Raw genomic sequence first — 16,769 nt, forward strand, 5'->3', positions numbered from 1 at the left:
TACTATTTTCTACAAGAACAAAACTTACCAAGTTATGAGTGAATATGATAAAAGAAACTTTACCAAATGAAATATAGAACATTTGACACACAATTTAGGATTTAAACATTTCCATTCCTAACGTCAAATTCTGTACTCCTTATCATGACAGGGTCCAATTTGAGTTGAGATTCTACTTTCGGAAAATGTCTTCTTAATCTTCTCTCCTTATCAGAATATTTTAAAAAAGAGAACTTTAAAAAATCTTGAAAGTTATTGGATGGTGGCATGTCACCAACTTCTTTAACTAGAACAGTGCTAATATAATAAAAGCCATCAGGTGTGGGATATTTTATGAAAATGTTTAATTCAACTGTTTCTTTGGAATGTAGTAGTCATAGTTTGGAATTTAAGTTACAGTTCAGTTCTATGTGGTTTTTATGCTACTCAGTGTCTGAGAATACAAATGTCATTTAAAGTTAAGGCTTCGCTGTTCATTTTGAAACAACAATTTACAAGTGTCATATTGTCATAGAAAATAATAATTTCTGTAAAAAAAATCTGCACAAAATCTTATGATGGTACAAAACATGAAGCAATAATATACCAGTAAAATGAAAACATTTTACTACAGAAAGTTTTATAGATTTCCATAAAGAAAAAATATGTTATTTTACACCTTTAAAAATTACAAAACAATCTAAAACAATATAAACTGAACATTTTGTAACACTGCCTTTACAAATTAATAACTTTATAAACATATAATTTTTAAATATATTTATCAGTGCAAGATACTTTAAATTTTAAAGTTGCAGTATCATTTTTCCTTGGCTGAGGACAACTTTAAGTCTGTTGCCTTTAAAAGCAAAAAACAAGTCTTTCTTAGTGCTTTCCTTCTGGTAGGATTATATCAACTAAATGAATGCCTCTGGGGACAAAAAACTATTCTTCTTTCATGGTGATCAATACTTTCCTGGAAACAAAAGGCATTCTCAATCCAATTTAACTAAGATGAATGGACTGTCTCATCTATGATGCAAATGTGACTCCCACAAATGTCTTTGAGCGAGACGTCTAGCAATGCGGGAAGGGAGGAAGATCTAAAAAATCTCATGTCCAACATGGCATGATAAAAATGCACCAAAACCCACCAAAGCTTCTTTGGGTTAATTCATAGGCTGCCTGGTAAGATATTTGCTTCCCTGTGCTGTTAGAGGCTTAGGTATTGCCAGCCCTAAGGCAGGCTTATTTTTTGCAAGCCGCTGGAAATTTCTAGAAGCATTCATTTAAGTCTATTTTTTCAAGGTTGCTTTTATAAATTTTGTAAACCATTTGTTTTGACTTTATGTTTTTCCCCCTCTTATCTTAAAATACTTGACGCCCAGGCATCAGGATTTATAGTTTAATTCTTAAATTAACTGTTATTCCTTCCAATTCCCTTGTCTGACTCAGAAGCAAAACAAGAAGGTTCTCTTGGGTCATTTTTGCATATTTGGATAGAAAAATCTCATGCTTTTGGATATTTGGAAGATTTTATCCAGTTCTTCCTTTGGGTCTCACTTGAAAGCCAATTTGTATTATTTCTTTCCTCAACTTACCACTATTTCTACTAAATGCCAACATTTCTATCAGAGGTCGTTTTGAACAGAATAGATAAGGAAAAAAGATACTGTCACTTTAACCAGTTAACAAGAAAACCAAAGTTAGACTTTGGAGGGCAAAGTTAGGAATTTCCCTTATTTATTTATTTTTAAACATAAAGTCTAGTAAAATCGTTTGCCATTCCCAGCAGGTTAAAGCTGCAAGTTTCTTTTCTGGACAACGGCAAATCCTCCAATTTTAAGAGAGATAAAAAGACAGAGAGATAGGAGAGAGAAAGAGAAAAGAGTTTACATTTGAAAATACATTCCATATGAAAGAACAACAAGAGAGAATATTGCAGCTTTATACAAAAGGGTCAAGAGACATGAAATTGAACTACAGAAAAAGCAGAACAATTAAGCCACGTTGCCAAATCTTCAGAGCCCTTGCCTGCCCGGAGGGGCTGACGTCTCACACGAAAATAAACTTTCTTCTTAGTCAGTGGGCCACCAGGGTTTGATTAAAGAGTAGGGCTTTCACCAGCAAGAAAGAGAGTGGGTCGTTAATGTAACACAATGAACCAGTACAAACAAAAAGGCACTTGAGAGGACATAGACTAGCCAGTGCCAAGGATTTGTGTTTTTGTTGTTGCAGTTGTCAGCAGTACACCCAGTGGCCAGCCGTGTTCAGGGATGGCACTGTTTTCTGTATGGAGTTCACAAGCACGAGGTTTAGTACAACACTGGAAAAACAGCAAGAAAATCGGACAGTATTGCTTCGTAAACAGGGCTGATGCACTATACTGGTACTGAGGCTACAGTACTTTAAAAAGAAAACAGCCTAATCCTTCTTTGCCTATGCACGACGCAGGCAATTATACACAAGTACAACTTCAGGAGTCCACTGATATGCGGCGATTCTAGTATATTCTGGGCACTGGGTTTCAGGTAGCATGTCCATCCAAAGGGCCACACGGAATACGCTTGGTGCCAGCATCTTGGATTTCGCACAGTTTCCGAAAAGAATCCATAAAAGGGAGAGGAGGCGGGGGGGGGGGGCAGGAGGGGTCGAAATGAATGATTATGTCAACCATACTTGGTCTCAACACCAGCATCTGATTATTCAAATGAAACCAACAGGAAAAAAGCTGACTGTACATGAGTCCGATGGTGAACACAGCTCCTTGTCCATGTCTGTTGGCCATACTCATTGAAGCTCCTGAGAAAAGCCTGGCTCAGTGGTCATCAACACACTTCCCAGCCTGTATAGTGAAAGATCAACAGCTCCCCAGCTCACTCCCGTCCTTCCACTTCCGTCCTCTGACTGTCTTTTCATCACTGTCCGCCTTCATGCCTCCGAATAAGTACTCTGTGTATTCAGTTTGTCTTTTTTCAACTTCACACCGTCCACAAGTTCAAAGTTATAGTTCTCCAGGGCAGACAAGTTTCTTTCTGACATCCCATTATGCCAACAGGCACAGTACAGCACGACCCCACACACAGCCCCCAGGAGGACCCCCAGGGCGCTCATGGCTATGATGGTGATGAGGATGGGGTCTAAGGTCTTCAACACATTGCCTGGTTTCCTGGAGATGTTCTTGTCACCTTCTCCTTCACCTTCATATCCTGGTGTGCTCCCTATGGAAAATAACAAGATTGTCTCCGTGAGCACTGCCAACGGACCAGATGAAAGCAGACAGAAAAATAGAAAGAAACGAAACAGGAGCAAATTGCACACCCCAGTTTTGCCTGTCATGTCTGACTCATTGTTGGGAATGGAAGTGTGGGAGGTGGTAGTGGGGAGTGGGAAGTGGTAGTGGGGAGTGGGCGCTGGGGCTTCTGCCAGACTGCTTAGCACGTGGAAACAACCTGTTCTGGATAAACTGGGAGGTTCCATGCTCATCCAATTCAGATTTCATGCTGCCCCATCTGTCCTAGATTGTAATCTGTGTTTACAGTCCTTGGCTAGATATGTGGTCATTAAGTTTTGCAAAATGCTTAGTCACACATTAGTCTAGCAAGGGGATTTTACCATTCCCAGTGCGTGTACCTAATCCCAAAACAGGCACGAGAAAAACCTTCATGGCCGCCCTTCTATGTGGTGCTGCTTCCAGGATCTGGCATGGTTTATGCATGTGTTTGTTCTCCCATATGGGAAATCTTCAAGTCAAACAAATTTTGCCCAAAGTCTACAGTAGTTTCAGTAAAGAAGGAGTGATTTTTTTAGAACAAGAGAATGCTTGCTGCTGACATGTAAACAGAGTGTGGCTCAAATCGAGAAAACCGTGTCTGTCATGCCGAATAGAAGACATTTACTAATCATCAGCATCTTTGCAGCCCTGGTAGTTTAACCGGAGACAGTTGCACTGCTCTGCAGCTCAGTCACTGGGGACTTGTTTTCTTTAGAGTGGAATGGGAGAAATTGTTAACATGGCAGCTTTCAGCCTAATTACCTGGTACTAGAAACGGGATGAAAATGTTAACGCACAATGTGCCTGGGGTTTACTTAATGGTGTTCTGATCAACAAAGATTCCAATCAAAGAAAACTAAAAATATGAGACACAAGTCCCTAACCAAGAGAAAACAAGCCTTGGGACATATTAATATTCTCTCCCTTGATGAAATATTGTTTTGAAACAACCTCTAATAAAGTTTATATCTCTGTGTGGACTTGGTAATGTGTTCATATTACTAACAGCATGGTGCCATATTTATTTACCTGTATGAAGTCCACGACTGGCCATAAAGTAGGATCCCATTTCTAACGGCAACAGATGCCGACATGCATTGATGATCAGGGTGCAGCACTACCCACAGCAGCTGTCAGTGATGCTGGAGCAAGTATCCAACAGCACACAGTGCTGGCTGGGAGATGTGGAAACTTCTGGGAATAGAGTTATACCAGGAAAGGCCTAACTCTGATCAAAGGTCTTGCATTTGATCACCAAGCAGCGTTCAACAAAAACACACATTTATAGTTAATCAGGCTAAAGTGTAAGGCTGCCACCCAATTAGCTATGGTACTTAAGTTTCAGTCTCACTATCTGTAGAATGGGGATAAATACAAACCCTAGAGCTGCTGTGAGGATTAAATAAGCTAAGGTATGTAGGATGGGTGCAGGGGCTCATGCCTGTAATCCCAGCACTTTGGGAGGCTGAGGTCAGGGAATCGTTTAAGCTAAGGAATTCGAGACCAGCCTGGGCAACATGGTCAAAATCCATCTTACAAAAGACACAAAAATATGTTGGGCGTGGTGGTGTGGGCCTGTAGTCTGCTTGGAAGGTTGAGGTAGGAAAATTGCTTGAACCTGGCAGGTGGAGGCTGCAGTGAGCTGAGATCACACCACTGCACTCCAAGCCTGGGTGACAGAGACAGACTCGGTCTCAAGAAAAAAAGAAAAGAAAAAGATCAGGTATGTAAAGTGCTCAGAACATACTAGCTCTTCAATAAATCCTTCTTATCATCATCATCATCGTCATCACAAAACCAAGGTTCTAGTAGAGGAAGATGGGAAAAGATGAATCAAACACAATGGATTATCTCAGAAATTGGGCTCTGGTCTCTTAAAGATCCTAGCTGGATATCAACTAGAGACAATAATTTTGGTTGGTTTCAAATAACCATGTATGGAAATCGTCTTCACTAGTTTTCTTTCTTTGTAGTGATAAACTCAGTGTGTTTGAGCTGATTATCCTTTATGTTCCACCTCTAGACTGGGCAGGGAAGGGCCAGGGTGAGCACACTTCCCAGGCTTAACCAAGTATGTACAAGCAGGAACCGTCACCGAGGCTCCCCAAGTCTTACGGGCAGCTCGGAAGTGGGTACTCTGTGGGCACAATCCGACCCACAGCACCAACCCAGGGCCATGGGCATAGATGTTTTTCATTTGAACTTTTGACATTCCGGTGTATTAGAGTTCCACAAAGTTGCTTCATAAACACAATGAAAGCCATAGTAAAAATTTTTTTAAAAAATTGGTCAGCAAGACAAATTTACCTGTTTCATCAATTTTAATTTCTGGGTTCTTTTTATCCAGGTCTGCTGGTTCTGACAAGTCAAACAAAATTGAAAGAGATATTTGAACTGCCAACAAAATATAATGCACCAAACTACACAAACCTTTAGGTACATACACACAGACACACACACACACAGACACACACAGACACACACACACACACACACACACACACGTCTCTACTGGGCTCCTTTTGGATTTTTTAGTTCAACCAGAACCCACCAAATAGATCAATAAATGACCAGGAAATTGGTGATGTGACGTCACAACACTGCCTTTAAGGTGCCATATCTAAATCCAGGCAGCACTGCTGCTAGCAGAGTCTGTTGTTTTAGGAGACAACGGTGGGCTGGGTGTGCTGGCTCATGCCTATAATCCCAGCACTTAGGGAGGCCAAGGCAGGAGAACTTTAGGCTAGGAGTTTAGGACCAGCCTGGACAACATAGTGAGACCTCTACAAAAATAAAAAAATTAGCTTCCCAGCTACTTAGGAGGCTGAGGTGGAAGGGGAGCTTGCACCCAGGAGATGGAGTTTACAGTGAGCCATGATGGTGCCACTGCACTCCACCCTGTGTGATGGAAGCGAGACCCTGTCTCAAAAAAGCAAAAACAACAACAACAACAAATTTTTTAAAAAAAAGGAGAGAAGGGGGAAGAGACATGGTTTTGGCATCTGAAATGTGGAAGAAAAATCCGGTGAACATAGGTTCTACTGAAGCAGATTTGTACATACGGCGACCATCCTATAGTTTGCAGAAAACTGCTTCCTAAATTTGGTGTGTGTTAGTTTTGCTTCTCGAATAGGATGTCAACTCTTTGAGGGAAGAGACTGTGTCCTGTGTATTACAAAAATAGATAAATACATAAAATAGCTATCGAAGAAGTAAAGTTTTGGTATCCCTGTGGTACTAAGTACACAGCAGGAATTTTTGAGTGCTTTGTCCACTGCTATATTCCAGCATTTACAACAGTGTCTAGCACATCATAGATGCTTTAATAGATATTTGTTGTATGTATGAATGAATGAAAGATTAATAAATAGTTGATAATCTCATAGTATCCACACTCAGATGTTCAAGGATGCATATTTGATGAATCATTGTACAATTTTCTTACACATATTTTTATTGGTAGCAACATAAACAAATAAAGTGGTTTAATGGAGCTCTAGTTGTGACTTTCCCACTACAATGCCTGGCAGCAACTACAGCTAAATGGACAAATGACAAGAAAAGAAAAAGTACCATAGATATCTCAGCTGTGTCCTGTCTTTCCTTCCTTACTTCTTTCCTTCCTTCCTTCCTTCTCTTCCTTCCTTCCTTCCTTCCTTCCTTCCTTCCTTCCTTCCTTCCTTCCTTCCTTCCTTCCTTCCTTCCTTCCTTCCTTTCTTTTTCTTTCTTGCTTTCTTTCTTGCTTTCTCTCTCTCTCTTTCTTTCTTTTCTTTCTTTCCTTTTCTCCTTCTCCCCTTCCTTCCTTCCTTCCTTCCTTCCTTCCTTCCTTCCTTCCTTCCTTCCTTCCTTCCTTCCTTTTCTCTCCTCTTCTTTTTTTGAAATGGGGTCTTGCTCTGTCACTTAGGCTGGAGTGCACTGGCATGATCTTGGCTCACTGCACTTCTGCCTCCTGGGTTCAAGCAGTTCTCCTGCCTCAGCCTCCCAAGTAGCTGGGATTACTACAGGTGCGTGCCACCACGCCCAACTAATTTTTGTATTTTTTAGTAGAGATGGGGTTTTGCCATGTTGGCCAGGCTGGTCTTAAACTCCTGGCCCCAAATGATCCTCCCACCTTGGCCTCCCAAAGCATTGGGATGACAGGCGTGAGCCACTGCGCCTGGCTCAGCCATGTACTTTCACTGGAGCATCCGCATGCTGCTTTGCATATGGTATGTGGTCAGAACTTGTTGAACTGAATTGAATTTCGTTTCTTTGTTTTAGTCTGTGGAGTTTGCTCTCACATCCCAAAACATCATCATCATCATTCTCACTTTGGAATGGAGAAGTGAAGATATCACAGACATTGTGTTACTACATGAAATACACATTTTTACAGCAGTGTAGATATGGATGTGGGTAACTTGTAAAGGAGTTGCAGCTAAACTATTAAGCCTTATCATTCTTGTGAAGATTTGCTAAGTAGGGTGGCACGAAGCAGATTCCCTTTAATGTATGAAGAAGCAAGCCTTTCTTCATTGCTCCTTTTTTTTTTTTTGCCCAATTTCTTCAATGGATCCTATCAAATTATTGCCACTTTAGGGATTATATATATCCAATATATTATATAATAAAAGCTTTGTAAGTTGCTGAAATGACCAAAACCCCCATTACAGCCAACAGGCCTCCTTTGTCTTAAATTTGCCCAAAAGGCTTATCCCATTTTGTTATAATTAACATCGTATTATATAATGATGTATAACAAAAGTTTCAATGTAGCAAATGGAGCTTAAGACTAATTACCATGCTATTACACTGCCATTAGTAATGCTATTTGTAATTATATATCAAGAACTAGGGAATATGAATTGGTTTTCTATGTCTTACATCCACCTAGTACAAGAACCATAAAGACCAACTCTGAAATACTAGGCCAAGTTTCTGAATTTCATTTAAGTCTTTTAAGCCATTTCAGCTATTTTAAAAGTCAGAAACATCTACTTATTTGTAATAAAGCAAAGAATTATGGCTTCTATGGTTCATTAACAATGTATTCTTAATTAAACTCGTCCTGATCAAAGTTTTCAGAGGCTTGCTGTTTTGTTTATACACTCAGATATTTGGAATTATCCAATGTCTGACTTTCCGCTGCTCATCAAAATGTTTCCGTATGGCATATACAGCTTGTAAGCTGGGTCTTCTTAGCTATACTCTTTGGATTCTGCATTATTTGTGGAGTTTTGTAGGTATCAAGCAGACATTATGAAGGACCTAGGGTAGGTAATGGGACAGCCACAGGTAAATTGGGCTGATTTTATGCCCTGTTGCACCAGAATATGCATTTCCTATGATGTGTCGAGAGGCCACACGGAAATTCCAAGTAGAAATGGGCAAAACAAAGACCACCACTTTGGCAAGAGTCTTGCCCTGGGCAAGTACTCCATTGGTTTCTACAGCAGCTCATACTTACTTGCACAATCTTCTTGTGAAATGTGGTTATTGATACTAATGTCATCCACAGCAATCCCACCAAGGTTTCCTTTTCCGATTTCGCCCTCGAAAATCACCTAACAAAATAAGATCATTTTCACAGTATTGAAATGCTCATCTCACGTGGCAGAGTTTACAAATGCTTGTTCAGCTCCCGCTATGACACATAAATTAAATTCATCAGATTCAGTGTAAGCACACACTTCACTCATCAATCCACATTAGCTGCCTGGTGATGGCATGCACCTTCTCCTCACACTCTCTTTTTATAATACAAACTTTAAAATGGGAGAAAGCAGCAAACAAAAGGAATGATACATTGTGAAAGCCCAGAAATAGATGACATGGAAGTCCTTTGTGTTCTTTCTCAGCAAATTGGTTCTGTTCCTACAATATAGGAGACTGTGAAATCTGCTATGAAGGTGGTTATCATTGCAGCAATATCTCAGGGTTGGGAAACACTGGAAATAATTTCAGAATAATTCCCGCATCTCATTTGCACAACCTCCAACATATCGTCTCAGTATTCCTGCAGCCACTGCCCTTTCCAGCCTTGGGAAGAGGTCATACCTGATAAAGTTTCAGAGACTTGTGAAGCAAGACACGCCCTTCCTTCCAGTGGTCACCTTGGTGTCCAATGGCCATCCAGACCAGCTGATCGTACTCCTCTGGCTTCTGGTAGCGCAGTTTGACCCTGAGTGTGCCGACGTGGGACCCAGACATGTGATACCAGAAGGTCATGCAGTGGGCAGAGTTCTGGGAATAAACCACAGGGCTCACCAGGCGAGCCACTTTGCCCTTCTGATTTTCATCAGCTTGGGAATAGATGAAGTTGCCATCTCCTGCTATGACAAAGAACTGTGTTAGGGAGAGTGGCCAGGATTACCACACTTTTATCTCTCTTATTTCAAGTCTCACTAATCAAAAGCTTCCTGCGCTGAGTGCCAAGAACTCAAATATGTAGTGGAAAGGGAGAAGTGTGCACACTTGGGGACCTCATGGGCACCTGAGGCCCTGCTCTCAGCTCCTGCAAAATGGACATTTGATTAGGGGAAGGCTGAGTGGCACTAATTAGGATACTACTTATAATGGAATACATTTTCATATGGACACAGGCTATGGCTCAAGCTGGCATTTGCACCATCACAAGCAAACTGAAAGCAACGTCTGTGCATAGCCTGGACTGAAAACGCCTGGCTCTCTAAGAAGAAACCTTATTTATTTATTTATTTGTTATGTTTAGACACTCCTGTTGCCCAGGTTGGGATGCAGTGGTGCGATCATAGCTCATTGCAGCCTCAAACTCCTTGGTTCAAGTGATCATCCTGCCTCAACATTCTGAGTAGCTATGACTATGGGCCCGTGTCACCATGCTCAGATAGTTCTTAAAAAGATTAATTTTTTCTTTAAGAAGAGATAGAGTCTTTGTTGCCTGTGTTGCCCAGGCTAGTCTCAAACTCCTGGTCTCAAGCAATCCTCCCACACTGGCCTCCCAAAATGCTGGGATTACAGGCATGATTCACCACGCTGGGCCTAAGAAACCCTGTTTTCATGCAACTTTAAGATCGCACAGCAGCATCCATGTGAACACATGCATTAAATGAAATCATTGAGATGTATTTTTATTTATCATTTGAGCAGCAGGAATTCTGATTAAAGAAACTTCTGTCAATATGACTCCTTGATAATCATAAACCTGTAGTTCTTCCTAATAATGTAGTAGTCTTTTAAAAAAAACTTTTTCAAGTTCAGATTATTTTTCCCATAGTTTGTTTTCACGGTTTTTGAATTCCTTAAACACACCTGAGAGCTTGCATCTCTCCTGTGAGCCCTGCTTCTATTTGAGGTGGGCTTCTGGCCCAAGGAGAGGAAGGTTGCCTTGTTGAGGTTCATTAGAACGTGCCATTTTGGCAACATAGACACTTGCTGAACTGCGAGGACTTTCTCTTGGCTTCACTTTTAATGACCCCCACTGGGAACATTTCCTCCTGCCACCACCTGGTCTAAACACACAACCCATGTTTCACTGTTGGCTTTGCAAATAGAAATCATCTTCTCTAACGCCTCACCTGATTAAGTGTGAATCTGCTGCTCGGGCCTCAATGGGCAGCAGGAGGTTGTGTTTGTTGCCCAAGAGGCTTGTGTGTTTGCAAGGTGCTTTCTCACTGTGCACACGTGGGCACATACTCCTCTCTGCTCGCCTGTGTCAACAGTGTCCAGGTGGATGTGGATGTGTTCACGGGCAGTTTCCTTTCCTTACCTGGCTGCTTATGTGAGAGCCCACCCTTCTTCAAACCAGTGGGTGGAATCATAAGGGAAGGGTGTTCACAAGTGGCAACTCTAGCCACTCTAGTAGGTTTGATACTGCAGGACGAATGTCCCTCTCGCTCTCCGACCTTGCAGGGTGTCCTCTGTGACTGAGCTGATCCATTCACACTTAGGATTTGTTTGCCCACTAATTTATCAAGATGTGATCACCTTGATGGTGATCCATCAAGATCCATCAAGATCCATCAATCCACCAAGATGGGAAAAAAATACACCCATTGTGCCTCCGTCCCCCCAGTCTTATGGAAAAAAGACTGAAATTGGCAATGCTGCTGCCATGTCTTAATCCCACTTATTGAGCTCACTGCTCGAAGTTTATTGAGGCCAGTCAGAGAATGGGTGTTAGAAAGAAGGAGAGAAGTGGACGTAGGTAGAGGGATGCTCTCCCATTGGACATCCTCACTCAACTGCACCATGATCACTTCCTACCCACAACCAGACAGAGAGTTCCTCAAGCACAGGGACCCCCTCCTTCATACCTGTATTTCCAGTGCCCAACACAGCATCTGCCAGGTAACAGGGCTTCTGAAATGATGCCTGTTCAGTGCACTGGGAGAGAAGCCAGATTTCAAGAATCCTCTGCCTAAGGAAGTTCTTATGGTCCCTGCCCTCTCACACTGTAGTCTTTAAATATGCTTGTGTGGCCGGGTGTGGTGGCCCACGCCTGTAATCCCAGTACTTTGGGAGGCCGAGGTGGCTGGATCACCTGAGGCTAGGAGTTCGAGACCAGCCTGGCCAACATGACGAAACCATGTCTTTACCAAAAATGCAAAAATTAACCACGCATGGTGGTGGGCATCTGTAGTAGCTCCTACATAGCTGTAGTCCTAAGTAGCTGGGAGTATGGCTACTTGGGAGGCTGAGACAGGAGAATCGCTAGAACCTGGGAGGTGGAGGTTGCAGTGAGCCAAGATCACACCACTGCACTCCAGCCTAGGCAACAGAGACCCTGTCTTAAATAAACAAACAAACAAACAAACAAATAAATAAATAAAATGTGCTTGTGTTGCTCCTCTGCTTAGAATTCTTCAGGGGCTGCTCACTGCCTGAAGCTTATCCACACTTCTTCACAAAGAGGGAGCTGGCAGCCCCTCCAATGGACCTTTTATCTGCCTCCATCCTGTTTTCCTCCTGGTCACTGCATCACCAACTTAAGGTATGGTATAAAGAACCAGCAGTGTCCTGCCCAAAACACACACATACACACACACATGCACACACACACACTCACAATAAACATCCAATCCACAAACTTCTGCTCTACTCAGTGAAAATGGAAGGAATCCAATTTCATCAATTTCCTTGTCAATCTCATTAGGCAAGGAGGTAGCTCCCAAAGTCATGCATACTCTACTTCTACCTAACTACTTCCCATACAAAAACCTGTGCAAAGCATACCAAACACAAGCCAGTAAAATAAGCCTAGCTCAGCTGGTGTCTGGACAGGGCTGCTTTCCCTGACCCCTCTTCCATCATCTTTTACATGGTCCGTTGTCACTGGCCTCTGCCATTGGAAGTCCTCACTGAACTGCACTGTGGTCACTTCCCAACCATGATCAGACTGTGAGTTCCTCAGGCATAGGGACGTCTTCCTTTACACGTGTATTTCCAGTGCCCAAGACAGCGTCTGCCCTGTAACAGAGCTTCTCAAATACCACTTGTTCAGTGAACCAGGGAGAGATGCCAGACTTCAGGAATCCTCTGAAAGGAGGTACCTAGTTCCATTCTTAGAGGTCAAATGCAGAAAACCAAGCAAATGGGATGCCTTTCAATATATTCAAAATTAAGCAGCAGGATATTTTACCTAGCTAGTGTTCATTTTCTTTTTAAACAACCCAATCTCTGGTTTGCAAAGTTTCACCAAATAATATTGTAAAAAATGCACCATCTACTCTCTAATGTCAGTCTACGCGCGGGAGCTTCGTGGAGGGCTCTTTTCATCTAGATCTTTTCCCTGTTAACAAGTAGTTCCTGCCTTTCAGATGTTGGGCTCACCCATCTCTCTGCACAAATGATTGTGTTTCTAGAGCTGCAGGGGTTCTTTCTAGTCGGAGCTGACCTGGCACAACTGCCAAGTAAATCTGGGTGGCTGAGAGAACAAAAGAGTCCAACCCTTCTGAAGGAATCACACTTCTCAGCTGTTAATCTAAGACAAGCCCTCCTTCTCTGATACTCTAACACATAAAGCACTGATATTTTCCCTTTCAAGGGTTTTATCACAGTTCTGGGTCAGGAACTCTGTCTTCATTTTCTCAATTAGCACTTTACTTCTGCAAGCCTTTTAGCTTTTGTCTCTGGCTAACATAGCTTTTAACCTCCTTTGAATGTCAGATCCTACTGAGCCATTTTGCTTCACTTTGCATCAATTTTTCCACCATTACTGCCTTCATTTTGGCTAATTGCATTTAGTTAATTTGATGCCATTTATATGTACAGTGCCATTTACAGTCAAAGTATTTTAAGTTTTCTAAAACTGCCTGTCTTAAGATTCAATTGAAAGTGTCTCAGATTTGAAGGAGTCCAATTTTATCCAATTTCCTTGTCATTCTCATTAGGCAAGGAGGTAACCGTGGTAGAAGGAGGCCTATTCAACCTATTTAATGGTTATATTCACTGGGAGAAAAGTGAACCACAAAATGGGAAAGGCATGAAGTACCCTTGGCCCAGCCATCAGTCCACTGACTCACTCACCCAAAGAGCCAAGATGGGGAGAATGTAATGAGGTTTCCTAGCATCAGTAAATGCCCCCGGGGTTACCTTTTGGGAAGCCACTACCTGAGCAAGCAGTGCTCTGTAAGTATTTCCGAGTGGGTGCAGAAGTTCGTGGATTGGGTGTTTGCTGTGAGTGTGTATACGTGTGTGTGTTTGTGTGTGTGTGTGTGTGTGTGTGTGTTGGGCCAGACATGGCTGGTTATTTATTTCTTTATTTTTAATTTTTATTTTTTTCTGTTTAGAGACAGGTTCCAGTTCTGTCACCCAGGCTGGAGTGCAATGGTGCGATCATAGGTCACTGCAGCCTCGAACTCCTAGGCTCAAAGTCCCACAACAGACTCTGAGTAGTTGGGACTACAAGCGTGCACACTTATGCTTGGTTGATTTTTAAAAAGCTTTTATTTTGTAATGTCAGTGTCTTGCTGTGTTGCCCAGGCTGGTCTCTAACTCTCTAACTCAACTGATTCTCCTGCTCTGGCCCCGCAAAGTGCTGGGATTACAGGTGTGAGCCACCATGTCCTGCCTGCTGGTCCTTTATACTGTACCTCAAGTTGGGCAGTGAAATAACTAGGTGGGTAGCAGGATGGGGCAGATAAGAGAGCTCACTGGAGAAGCTACCAGCTTTCTGTCCCCCAACCCATTCCTCCCCCACCAATTAATCTTAGGAAGAAAGTAAGGCAGGAGGTGGTGGGAGGGTTGTGAGCTAGGGCATGGTGAGGTTTCTACCTGCTGAAAGGAAATACACTAGACTTTAAATCCTTCCCCAGTGAATAAGAATCCCACGCCACCTTGCCCCACCTCCCCTTCAAGGGTGTGGAGAGAGCAAGCATTGTGAATTGTTTCTTTAGTTGTAAAATAAATGAGATGACATAAATATATGCCTGGTGGACTTGTTTGAAAATAATTCAGAGTCAGGGATGACAGACATAGATTAAGTTTCCTATGATCTGATAATTGTTGAAGCAGGGTCATGCATATAGAGAATTCATTCTACTATTTCTTTTCCATTTGTGAATATGGTTGAAATTGCCCAAAGTAAGAAGTTCAGAAAAAGTATAAGATAAGGCCAGTCGCAGCGGTTCCCACCTATAATTCCAGCACTTTGGGAAGCTGAGGCGGGCGGATCATGAGGTCAGGAGTTCGAGACCAGCCTGGCCAACATGGTGAAACCCCGTCTCTACTAAAAATACAAAAAATTAGCCGGCTGTGGTGGTGTGTACCTGTAATCCCAGGTACTCGGGAGGCTGAGGCAGGAGAATTGCGTGAACCCGGGAGGCGGAGGTTGCAGTGGGCGGAGATAGTGCCATTGCATTCCAGCCCAGACAACAGTGAGACTCCGTTTCAAAAAAAAAAAAAAAAGTATAAGATGAATGCTAATGCATACATCCTTGCCCAATTTGCTGTTTTCAAGGAGGCCAATCAGTGGCCAACTTCAAGGGGCATTAGTATGATTTGCCCTATGCTTCTTTGTACTAGGGAAAGAAACATTGTTAATTCCAGAAAATAAGGGCACATGTGAATGCCTGTAGTATTTCCCACTCCCCTAAATTCACAGACATTAGAAGCCCTCCCAGTAACACAGCCTCGGAATCAAAGAGAATCTGCAAAGCCATGCAGCCGAAGTGAACTCTGTGCTACCTGTGTGATCCTGAATGGGTCCCGTCTTGCTGGTCAACACACTCCACTTGAGCTGCACGTGATTGTCATGTTCCCAGTGGCAGAAGGTCTTGTGAGAGCCCCAGCCAAATTCACAGTTAAAACCATATGTAGGAAACTCTTCAGTGGGTGGGAAGTAAAAACAAGAGACAGGCAGAGAAAGACACATTTGATCATTTAGGGTCACAAAAGCCCTTCATTCATTCATGGAAAGCATGATTTATACAACTTTATGTCTGTTTGAAAATTCTGGGAAAGCCAGGATTACCAAGAAACCAAAAGATGCATGGAGATGTCAAAATGTTTGCAAAATCACATTTAGTAATTTCTTTAAAAATCCAGCTTTAAAAAGATTATGGACTGCCTGTCAAATTGGGTTTACATAAAATTTCCAGGAAGGCTATTTTCTAAAGCACGTATATTACATTTGCAACACTCTCCCCATTTCCACAGTATTTAATATGAAAGCCATTCTGTTCTTGAGGATGAATCATATAAGTTGATACCCGCCAATGAAAAGAATCTTAATTAGAGATTGACCCATGAAGCCTCAAAAGTGGAAAGTAACTTGGCGAAATGCCTCACCCGGGAGGTTTTCTCTATTTCCACCTCACCAGTTCATGCTTCAGGTCTTTAATGTCAGGGTTAGAATCTCTTAAGCATTTTAAGATTATTTTTTTTCTTCCATGCTTTCTATAAAGTCGATTAATTTAAGTATAAATTTCTGCTTTTTTAATTTCTAAATTTACATATAAATTGTTCACCCGGCTTAAAACCTCAATGCAAGGTCATCTAAATCCAAAGCCCATTTCAGTAGCTACCCGTTTTTTACTTTACTTTTCTTCTTTTTTTTTTAATGTTCAAAAGGTTTCCTTAGGAATCTGAAAAGACAGCGTGAATGAATTCACGGGAGTGACTTGCCTTGTGTGTGCCCTACGAGGTGCTGTTGGACTATGGTGTTTTTAAAACCCACAGCCTGACTTTTACGCAGCCTCTTTTTGAAAGGAGCTGAACTTTTAAGTATGGGAAAAATGAAATCATCGCTACTTATCCCAAGTATGACTGTTGTTTTCGTAAACATAAGCTAACAATAAAAAAATTCTAAAGACGAAATTCTCAGGTTTCTGCCCCCTTCTTTCATCTTCCCTATAAAGAACGAAGCCCACAGACGCAGCTGCTTTCCCCGGTGACGAAGGGCCTCTAGGCTCGTCACTGAGTGTAGGCAGTCCACGAGATGGCAGCATTGAAACAAACAGGGAGGCGCCTGGGGCGTCTGGCCCGTTGAACTTAAAAATAAGCCTCAAAAGAATCCCTATGAACAATAAGGGAAGTCTGGTATTAGATGCTGTATTAG

The 16,769-nt window shown here is 42.1% G+C and overlaps 1 protein-coding gene across 13 annotated transcripts in view; it reads right to left on the minus strand.

Moving 5' to 3' along the window:
- Nucleotides 1-329: 329 nt before the first annotated feature.
- The window catches only part of NRP1 (neuropilin 1), a 158,012-nt gene continuing 141,572 nt past the window's right edge, over nt 330-16,769 (minus strand). For 9 of the 13 annotated variants that reach the window (XM_074001382.1, XM_074001378.1, XM_074001376.1 and 6 more), the window contains 5 exons: nt 15,398-15,535; nt 9,290-9,561; nt 8,700-8,796; nt 5,561-5,611; nt 330-3,200 (listed from right to left, as the gene is read on the minus strand). In XM_074001382.1, the coding sequence (XP_073857483.1) occupies nt 2,911-3,200; nt 5,561-5,611; nt 8,700-8,796; nt 9,290-9,561; nt 15,398-15,535 (848 nt within the window). In that variant the 3' untranslated portion in view covers nt 330-2,910. The remainder of the gene's footprint in view (nt 3,201-5,560; nt 5,612-8,699; nt 8,797-9,289; nt 9,562-15,397; nt 15,536-16,769) is intronic. The other 4 variants (XM_074001383.1, XM_074001380.1, XM_074001379.1 and 1 more) reach the window with 1 other exon arrangement.

The sequence above is a fragment of the Macaca fascicularis genome, chromosome 9, assembly GCF_037993035.2.
Source record: "Macaca fascicularis isolate 582-1 chromosome 9, T2T-MFA8v1.1".
Taxonomy (NCBI): domain Eukaryota; kingdom Metazoa; phylum Chordata; class Mammalia; order Primates; family Cercopithecidae; genus Macaca; species Macaca fascicularis.